This window comes from Cnephaeus nilssonii, assembly GCF_951640355.1.
Source record: "Cnephaeus nilssonii genome assembly, chromosome: 5".
Classification (NCBI taxonomy): Eukaryota; Metazoa; Chordata; class Mammalia; order Chiroptera; family Vespertilionidae; genus Cnephaeus; species Cnephaeus nilssonii.
Genome location: NC_137076.1, coordinates 27,909,691 through 27,919,815, shown reverse-complemented (window position 1 = coordinate 27,919,815; position 10,125 = coordinate 27,909,691). Strand labels below are relative to the sequence as shown.

General features: G+C 51.3%; 1 protein-coding gene across 1 annotated transcript; it reads right to left on the bottom strand.

The window, feature by feature from the left end:
- Window positions 1-9,841, bottom strand: GTF2F1 (general transcription factor IIF subunit 1). Its single transcript, XM_079772607.1, has 12 exons — window positions 9,417-9,841; window positions 9,288-9,334; window positions 8,655-8,727; window positions 6,714-6,907; window positions 5,404-5,574; window positions 4,197-4,381; window positions 3,267-3,423; window positions 3,004-3,182; window positions 2,810-2,883; window positions 2,587-2,725; window positions 2,275-2,392; window positions 1-2,185 (listed from the first exon to the last, which is right to left on the bottom strand). Exons 1-12 carry the CDS (start codon window positions 9,426-9,428, stop codon window positions 1,981-1,983), a joined length of 1,554 nt encoding a protein of 517 aa, XP_079628733.1. The 5' UTR covers window positions 9,429-9,841; the 3' UTR covers window positions 1-1,980.
- Between the last annotated feature and the right edge of the window lie 284 nt (window positions 9,842-10,125).

Below are 10,125 nucleotides of genomic sequence, written 5' to 3'. Positions count from 1 at the left end.
CAGCTGCCTCCTGCACACTCCCCACTGGGGATGTGCCCGCAACCAAGGTACATGCCCTTGACTGGAATCGAACCTGGGACCCCTGAGTCCGCAGGCCGACGCTCTATCCACTGAGCCAAACCGGTCAGGGCAAGACTACTTTCAGAAGTAGTCCAAAGTCACCCAGAATTATACACAGGCAGAATTTGAACCCAGGTTCTGTGGAACACAAGGCCCCTGCTCCTAACCACTGAGGCTAAAGGCTTTAGGTCACAGTCCTTGGTCGTGAGTATAGGGGTAAAAATCCCAGTGCAAAGGGTGAGAGCATCTTTCCTGCTGCCCCAAAAAGGCCTGGCGGAAGTATGGGGAGGAAGGTTGGACCAACCTGGGACATTCCTAGGAATTAGCCTGACATCTCAGGCATTCCCATTTGACAGCCAAGGTCCTGTGGAACTGGGTGGGGAAGTTTTCCACCTGCAGTTTCCAGCCGAGGGCAAGACAGAAATCTGGATCACTTGGGATAGGGGTTCAAAAGTAGCACCTGCTGCCAAATTTCATTTCCAGCAGCATTATTGTCTATGAAATTGAACAGTCCTCCCACTACAGAACACCTAGCAATGCTGGAAAAAATAAATGCATAACCAACTTGTGAGAAAGGAAAGCCCCAGAAACATCACTGGAAAGCTGAAAAAGGTGCCATCAGCAATAAAAGGGATTTGGGTTTTCACTGTCATGTAGGGACAGAGTCCTGAGCTGAGAACCATCCCAAATGGGCTCAGGCTGGGACTCGTGGGGCACCTGGTGGGAGCAAAGGCAAAAACCATTCACAAGGACTGGCCTGTAGACCATCCAGGAGTCCCACAGAGCCCGAAGCTGGCCACCAGCTTCCCTGTCCAAGATTACAATCAATCAATCATGAAGAGTAGTCAGAAGATAGAACAGGAAGCCTGTGAGCTTCAGGTGCTGATGTGTCTGATGAAAACTGTCAGACAAGATGCTTAAAATAAAAATGTGAAAAGAATGAAAAACATTTAGGACAGTCCAGCCTGCGTGGCTTAGTGGTTGAGCATCAACCTATGAACCAGGAGGTCATAGTTCGATTCCAAGTCAGGGGACATGCCCGGGTTGCAGGCTTGATCCCCAGTGTGGGGTGTGTAGGAGGCAGCCAATCAATGATTCTCATCATTGATATTTCTCTCTCTCTCTGAAATCAATAAAAATATATTTAAAAAACACACACATTAAGGACAAAACACTCAAAACAGACCAGCTGCCCTGGCCAGTGTGGCTCAGTTGGTTGAGCATCATCCTGTGCGCCAGGGGATTGCCAGTTTGATTCGCAGTCAGAGCACACATCCAGGTTGCAGTGTTGGTCCCCCATTGGGGTGTGCACAAGAGGCAACCAATCAATGTTTTTCTTTCTCTAAAATCAATAAAAACATTTTAAACTAGCCCTAGCCAGTTTGGCTCAGTGGGTAGAGCGTTAGCCTGCAGACTGAAGGGTCCCGGGTTTGATTCCAGTCAAGGGCACATGCCCGGGGTTGCTGGTTCAATCCCCAGTACGGGGCATGCAGGAGGCAGCCGATCAATGATTCTCATCATTTTGTTTCTCTCTCTCCCTCTCCCTTCCTCTCTGAAATCAATAAAAATATAAAATTTAAAAAACAACAACACACAACAGACCAGCCGATCAGAAAAAGAAACAGCTGAAGAGATAACTGACAAAGTGGAAGACAGACTTGAAGAAATCACCCCATGTGCAAAATAAGTTCTAAGAGACATCTCAAGGTTCTAGAAGGAGGAGTGGGGGAGAATAAGAGAAGTAAATTGAGAAGAATGCTGCTTAGGTTTTTCCAACTTATTAATGCTGGGGCCTGGGATTCAGGGAGAAGGGTGACAAGTGGACAGTTGGACCCACAGCAATGAGTATGTGGAATTCAAGAGCGCATGAACTTCTGGAGACGAGCTTATTTATTGGGCAAAAGGGTGGGGGTCAGCCCCTCACTCCTTGAGGGAGAAGTGCATCTTGTCATTGATCATCTTACGCTCAGGGTTTAGACGTTTGAGGATCTGGGCAAGCACATTCACTGTCTGCTCGCTACTCAGCCCTGTCTTCTTGGTCTGGAACTTTTTCAGCAGGTCTTTCGTGGTCATGGGCTTCCGTGTCAGGTAGCGGCGCACAGCGTCCTCAGTCACCTGCACATCACTGAGGAGCGCAGTGGAGAGTGGGGAATTAGTGGGTGGCCCTCCTTCCCAGTGGTCCCCATTCTGTCCCTGCTGTCCTCACCAACTTACCCACTGCTGGGGGTTGACTTCCCAGATTGGGGCTGAGGGGTCGACTTCCCAGACAGGCTCTGGGGTCCACTGTCCAGCCGCAACCGCTTAGCTGCTGTCGTCTCATTTGTCCGCTTTCCTGTGAGAGCAGAGGCAGGGCCGGATATTAGAAATGTGAATGTCGGGAGACCCCAGGCTGGGTGGTGCTTAGATTATGGATACAAGGGGCTCGGGCAGATAGGTTTCTGCCCCTTGATCTGGCCTCAGATCCTGACGCTCAGTGCACACAAGAACAGAGGTCAAGAGGTCAAGTGGGACGGGAAGGCCACTCACCTTGCTCCAGTTTGCTGGCAGCTGCTCGAAGGGTGGAGGAGGTGTTGCCACTCTCTGTGCTGGGTGTGCCTGGCCGGCTATTGCCCCTTGAGCTGCCCCCCGATGGCTTCCGCTCTCTCTTGGGGGGAGTCTTCTTTTTCTGCAAATTTTAGGATTGGGGATGTGAGTCTGGAAACAGACACCAGGGCTGATGTCCCTCCTCCCAACCCTGGCTGGGCCGTACCGCCATGAAGAGAGCTGAGGAGGCCTCACTGTCAATGTCACTCTCTTCTGAGCTGTCAGACTCATCACTGCTGTCTGTATGGGGACAGAAGAGCTGTCGGGATGAGAGGCACCCACTCCCACCCTCAGCTCTATCTCAGATAAGGGGGTCTAGTAGGGGGCAGCGGGGACAGAAGCCTAGACAGCCAAGCCCACCTCTCTTCCGCTTCTTCTCTTGTGGTGTGGGTGCCTTCTTCTCCTCCTCCTCCTCCTTGTCCTCCTCAGGGGGCTTCTCCTCCTCACTCTCCTCGCTGCTTTCGCTCCGCTCATCCACGCCCTTGGGGCCCTCCTCCTGCTGGGTGACCTTGGGCTTGCCCTCCGGCTCTTCAGAACTGCTGTAAGACAGAGAGTGAGAGAGGGTGAGTGAGCTCTTCCTCCAGCTGTCCCAGGGTCTCACACCGGCCTCCCGCTTGCCTCACCTGGAGCCATCAGACATGTAGTCCACCTCCTGGCCCTCAAAGTCCCCATCGTCACTGTCCTCAAAGGCCTCATCATCTGACCCCTTCTTCTTCTTCTTCTTCCGGCCTCCCTTAGTCATCGGTGCCTTCTTCTTGGCCTTGGGGGCTTTGCCACCACCTGGGGAAGTGGTGGGGGGCTGAGCACTCATCGTGATTTGCATATTCAAGGACACTGGGACACCTCAGGCCTTGACAAAGGGGAGAGATGACCAGGGCTGGCCAGTTCTTGGAGAAAGCAAAGGGCTTGCCTCGGGGAAACACCTGTCATGTGCAAACCAAACCAATCTGGGATCTCTACCCCCTGGCCACAGCCTTTCTCTAATCTCACACTGAGGGCCACTGTCCTCTGCACTAAATCACCCTTGGAGCCCAGAGCCCCCTGGAATGCTTCAAACCGGTGGATCCTAAGTAATCTCCTGCCCTGCCTGTCTTTCCCTTGGAAACCTCGATAAAGTCCATCCCATCATATCTTTTTTTTAAATGTTTCTTTGTTTTTTTGGGGGGAAGAGAGAGATGGAAACATTGATATGAGAAACATCAATCCACATGCACCCCAACCACAGATCAAGCCTGCAACTTGGGCATGTGCCCTGACTGGGAATTGAACTGGAGACCTTTCAGTGCATGGAATGATGCTCAACCAACTGAACCACACCGGCCAGGGGCCATCACTCATTTCTGCCTCCTGCTCATTCTGGTGCTTCCCCAAGTGGCCCTGCTTGGCATGTTGTGCCTGCCTCTCATCTCCCAGAAAACTGTAAACTGTTTTTTTCAGTGGCATTAATCACTCTGTGTTGTCACTCAACTACCTTTATAAAGCAAGACTCAAGCACGACTTAGGCAGCTGTGCCGAACACCCCAGCCACCAGGCGAGGCTCTGCCCAGGCTCACCCTCCTCGCCGCTGGCCTCGCTGTCATCAGACGACATCTCCAGGTCGTCTTCCAGGTCGTGGATGCGCAGCTCACTGGGCTTTTTGCGGCCACGCTTATCCTTCTCCTCATCCTCCTCGTCCTGGTCCTGGTCTTTGAGCCGCCGCTGCTGCATGATGCTGAAGTGGTTCAGGACTTTGTTTCTCCTGCAGGCAGAGGTAAGGGGTACGCTGGGGTCTGATAACAGGCCTGGCTCCAGGCCCTCCTCCAGGGAATAGGTCTCCTCCCTGCACTTCACTGGATGTTCCCCAGAAGGGAACCACAGACATGAGTTAGGTGATAAGAGGGATGATCTGACCCCAGGGGACTCACACATAACATGGACACCCTAAAATCACATGGAGAGCTGACCCCTTTTCAGTTCCCTCTGCTCTGAGCTCTCAAGGAGAAGGTGTTGGTGTGGTGTTGGCATCCCAGCACCTCTCTCAGCTCAAGACCAATTTCAGGTCCACACAAAGGCACAACAAAATTAAAATGGCAAAGGTGCCTGGCCGGCATGGCTCAGTGGTTGAACGTCAACCTATGAACCAGGAGGTCAAGGTTCAATTCTCAGTCAGAGCACATGCCCAGGTTTCAGGCTCAGTCTCCAGTGGGGGGCATGCAGAAGGCAGCCTATCAATGATTCTCTCTCATCATTGATGTTTCTGTCTCTTTCCCTCTCCCTTCTCCCTTCTTCTCTGAAATCAATATCATTATTTATTTATTTATTTATTTATTTGAAGTAAAGGGATGGAAAAAGGTATTTCATGCAAACAGAAATGGGGAAAAAAAAGCTGGGGTAGCAATATTTATATCAGACAAAATAGATTTCAAAACAAAGGCCATAACAAGACCCATCTCAGGCAACAGATATCTGCAGTTGATCCAGCCTAGACCTCCTGCCTGGGGAAACTCAAGGCATCCAGGGACACCCTGCCCTGCTCTAGGTCACCAACTCCTTAGCCCTCACAGGACCCTGTACATCCCTGATGGTTTGGTTTATGTCTCCCCACTGGAATGAGAGCCCCTCAGGGCCTGGTGGGGTCTGGCTTGGTCATCTCTGAGTCCCCACCTCCCAGTTGGGCATAAAGTTATGGTGACCTACCTCATTTCCAATATTTTGGCTCTACACTGGTGAAGCTGAGAGACAACACTGTCTGCATCCTGCTTCCCTCCCAGCCTTACTCACCTCTCCCACTCCTCCTCGGCTTCTTCAGCAGTGAGCGTACGGTGCCGGGCCAACGGCGTGAAGTTGTACCAGTTGTGGACTGGGAAAGCTTCAAAAGCCCCATCAGGGCACTGGGTGAAGATATAGTAGGACGTGTTCTCTGTCACACCTCCCTTCTTTATACCCTTGAACCTGCAAAGAGCCATGGTCACAGCCTGTGTCCAGAGAGACCCGCCCTGGCCCACCATGCCCCGAGGCCTGTCCCTTCTACAGAGCCACCTGGCTTCTCTGAGCAAAATCAGAGGCTGGGAGGCTTTGGGCTAGCTCTTGAACTGTCTGAGCCTTGATTTCCAAATCTGGAAAGCAGGGCCAGTGCTCCTCACCCTGCAGAGCGGGCTCACGGCTTCCCCCATTTTACATATCATGGTCCTTTCAAGGAAGGAAATGTTAGATAACCTGAAGAGCACAGGCCCTGCAGTCAGACCCCTCTGATCTGCCTCCAGGCTGCTCCTTGGGCCTGAACCACTGCAAGCCTCCTCCTGGCTTCTGCCCTTACACTGGTCAGGGCTCATGCAGGAGGCAACTTCCCACACAAAAGTCCAGGCAACGTTAGAGTGCCCCTTCCCTGCTTACCACCTTCAAGGTGGCCCCTGGATGTATATGAACAGGGCAGGTGCCCTTAGGACTCTTACACAAGCACCAACTTGATTTACCTTTAAAAATAAAATCCCATAAAAGAGATAAACCAAAGAACTTATATGCAGAGCCCCAGACATGGGCAACAGGGTGGTGAAGACCTTGGGAGGGAGTGGGTAGGGCTGGGCCGAGGTGGGTAAAGGAGGGTAAAATGGGAGACATCTGTAATACTAACAATAAAATATATACAATGAGTAGCCAGATTATTATGATCTCTGAATATATAATAATCAGGCCACTCAGTATATATATTATATTAGTGGCCTGGTGCATGAATTCGTGCATGGGTGGGGTCCGGCCAGCCTGGCCAGGGGGAGGGGACATGGGCGGTTGGCCGGCCTGCCTGCTGGTCGAACTCCTGGTTGAGGGGACAAATTGTATATCAGCCTTTTATTATATAGGATATACACTGAGTGGCCAGATTATTATATATTCAGAGATCATAATAATCTGGCCACTCAGTGTATATGTTAAAAAATAGAATGAATAAATAAATAATAAAATAAAACCCCATGATGGAGGACATGCTGTCACCTGCACTGTGCATATGGGGCATACAAGTTCTGAGAGAACACCCCACAAAGTGAGGGCATGAGGGAAGAGGAGGGTGGGCACCTGCTGCCATCACCACTTACTTCCTGCCCGACTTGCCATTGACTCGGAGCAGCCAGGGCTGGTCCTCCGGTCGGAACTCCTTGAGGACAATGCCGTACTTCTTCCTCCGAGCCTCCTCCCGAAGCTTGCGGTTAAACTCACTGCCTGCACCTGACTCAGGCATCTCCTCCTCTTGGTAAATCTTCTTGTTGCTCAGATCTCGCTCTAGCCGGGCCTGGGGGAACAGGGTGGGGGAAGCAGGAAACAAAATCTCTCATCAAGGCACCTGCCTTTGCTCAGGCTGTGCCCCTACCCCTAAGAATACCCTTTATTCTCTCCAAGCTGAGCTACAGACACTCCAAGTCAACTTCTTGCTCGGCAAAACAAAAGCAGAAAGTCGGCGCTCAGTGAATGTGAGTGAAGGGATAAGGGCAAGCTTTGTACTATGTCTATTTGTGCAGCTTTTTGAAAGTTTGAAATTATTTCCAAATGAAAATGAAAAAAAAAACCACAGTAAGTTCATAGTGGTAGTAAAACAGAAACAACAATGAGCCCTAGCCAGTTTGGCTCAGTGGATAGAGTGTCGTTCTGCAGACCAAAGGGTCCCTGGTTCAATTCCAGTCCAGGGCACATACCTTGGATGCAGGCTCCTCCCTGGCCCGGGGCCCTGGTCAGGGCTCAAGCAGGAGGCAACTAATTGAAGTGTTTCTCTCACTTCAATGTTTCTCTGTCTTACCCTCTCTCTTTCACTCTCCCTAAAAAAAATCAATGGAAAAATATCCTCAGGTGAGGATTAACAAAAAACAGCAACAATGAAAACAACCTGCTTGCCTGGCTGGCGTGGCTCAGTGGCCACGGTTCTGATTCACTGTCAGGGCACATGCTTGAGTTGCAGGCTCAATCCCCAGTAGGGGGCATGCAGGAGGCAGTCAATCAATGATTCTCTCGCATCATTGTTGTTTTTATCTCTCCCTCTTCCTTCCTCTCTGAAATTAATAAAAATATATTAAAAAAAGAAAAAAGAAAACCTGCTTGGAATTGGCCTTCCTCTCTCTGCATTCGACTCTGGACTGCCCCATGAATTCAGAAGCCATTAAAGGCTGAGGTTTTCCAAATTTTAATCTCTGGACAATTTAACAGTAGATACTATTTTAAAATGTACGTTTATAATTCTGCCCTGGCCCTCACCCCTCAATATCCAATCCATCAACAAAACCCACTATAGTTCAATCATTTCTCATCACCTGTTTGCTCCAAAGCCCCATCATTGCTCACCAGAACCACAGCTGTCACCTCTACCCTGCTTCATCTGCCCTCCACCCTACAGCAGCCAGATCACTTTACAAAACCCCCATGTAAAACCCTTAATGGTTTCTGCTATAGACTGAATGTTTGTATCTCCGTCCCAAAATGCATATGTTGAAACCTAACACTGTGGATGGTATCTTGGGAGGTGATTTTATCATGAGGGTGGAGCCCTTATACCAAAGGGTCCCAGAGAGTTCCCTTGCCCCTTCCTAGAGGACACAGCGAGAAGAGTGCTGCCTATGAACTAGAAAGCGGATCTTTCCAGACACCAAATCTGCTGGTGCCTTAATCTTGGACTTTCAGCCTCCTGAGCTGTGAGTAATAAATGGCTGTTGTTTATATGATGTTCTGTTAGAGCAGCCCCAACGGACTCAGACAACTCCCAAAGCCCTTACAGTGGGGACTCTGAGACCATCTGTAGGATGTAGCCTCCTCTTTTGCCCAGAAAAATCTAGGCCCAAAATGCCCATCAGTGGGCACAATTTCTAAATGTTCTCCTTTCAGGAGAAGGCTTCCTGCAGGGCCTGACAAGTTTTACTCAGAGCCCAGCAGCTCAACCTGTACTTTAGTTGTCACTTATCTCCACTGGGGAAGCACTGAGGAAACAAACTTAGTTACTGTCACAGCCACGACATTCACAATCAATTCTCATTCCCCTCCGAACCGGGACTGACCTGATTCCAAGTAGAGAAGTTGACTTTATCAGCTGCATTGAAGGCCATGATGTTATATTTTTTGGTTGTATTTCTGGAACGATCAAGAAGGTACCGCTCAATCCATCATTCAACAAACCTTCCCGGGTTCAGCCCTTTGTCACAGGCAATGCTGAGGACCCTTAAAACATCCCAGAGGTCCCAAGTCTGTCAGGGAAGCCAGATCCATACTCTCAACCCATGCAGAAAAAGGTACAAAGATTTAGGGGGACCAAGATGAATAATCGGGAACTCAGCCCTAGGCAGGAGGGAGGGCAAGCAGAGAATGCTTCCTGGAGGAGGAAAATACTGGAACTGGTTTTGGGGATCAACAAGAATCCACCAGCAGTCACAGCTGGGGAAAAGGCATTCCTGGCAGAGGGAATGTTAGGCCAGGGGCTGCATCGCTTGCATATTAATGTACTCATTCATTCATTCCGCTCAAAAAACAGTGATACCCCAGAGAGTCCTCAGCTCAATCCCAGCCCTGCCCCCAAGTCGCTGCCAGTCTGGAGGATGAATCACAGGCAAGGCAGCGCCTGGCATGCCTAGAGGCTCTTAAAGGTTTTAATTGTTAGGGGAGGGGGAAGGGTGGGAGGGGGAGTTAAGACTTACTTGGGAACTCGAACCACATACTCAGTGACATTCTGGCTGCCAGGGCCCTGCGCGGAGAAAAAGCGGGACGGCGAGTGAGGGACTGAAGGCTGAGGCCGTCGGAACCCCTGGACCCCGCCTCATACTTACGAAGGCCGCCATGGGCAAGGGTCGGTGGTTCGGGTCTGGTCCAATCCGTGTTCTTTTCGCCTCTCCTGCGGTCCGCGACCCTCACACCGGGGAAAGCCGCCTTCGCGGGATCCGGTCTTTGGCCCCGAATGAAGACCCCAAGTCCGAGGTGCCACCGATCCTGAGTAAAACTACCCGGAAGCGCTGCTGGGTCTGCTCAGTGGCCGCTCCTAACACATCTGCGCCTGCGCCTAACCTGAGACACTCTCCCGCGGACCGCGTCACGACCGCAGCCTCCGCCTTTGCCCCGGGACCTCAGTGAGTTGTCACCTAGCCTCCTGGTGCCTTTCGGAGCAGAGAACCAGCCTGGGTCAGAGGTAACTACCTTCTGGAGTTCCTACAGCCGCTGACCGCTTTATATAATGCGGGTGCTCCGCTCGTGACGTAAGCACGTCCTTACGTGACGCCAGCACGCAAAAGGCAGCGGGGCATTCTGGGAGGGGAAGGAGAAACCAGGCACCCTCACGGACTCTCCAAGCCTAGGGCTGCCCCGCCCCACTACGGAAGTGAGTTCCAGGAGGCCGCGTCACCATAGCAACCGAAGCCTCAGTCACAGCACGCAGCCGCGGCACCGCTACCTCTTTGGAGTTCATTTCTTCTCCCCGCCCCGGGGCGTGGGGAGAGACACACCATCATCTTGCTAAGTGATTGGGCCAGGTGCCCTGGTGAA

Bases quoted from the DNA above. Each gene is read 5' to 3' on its own strand.
- GTF2F1 (XM_079772607.1), bottom strand. The intron at 2,726-2,809 runs GTACGGCCCAGC...TAAAATTTGCAG, and splicing joins CCTCAGCTCTCTTCATGGCG to AAAAAGAAGACTCCCCCCAA. The intron at 2,186-2,274 runs GTAAGTTGGTGA...TGCGCTCCTCAG, and splicing joins AAGTCAACCCCCAGCAGTGG to TGATGTGCAGGTGACTGAGG.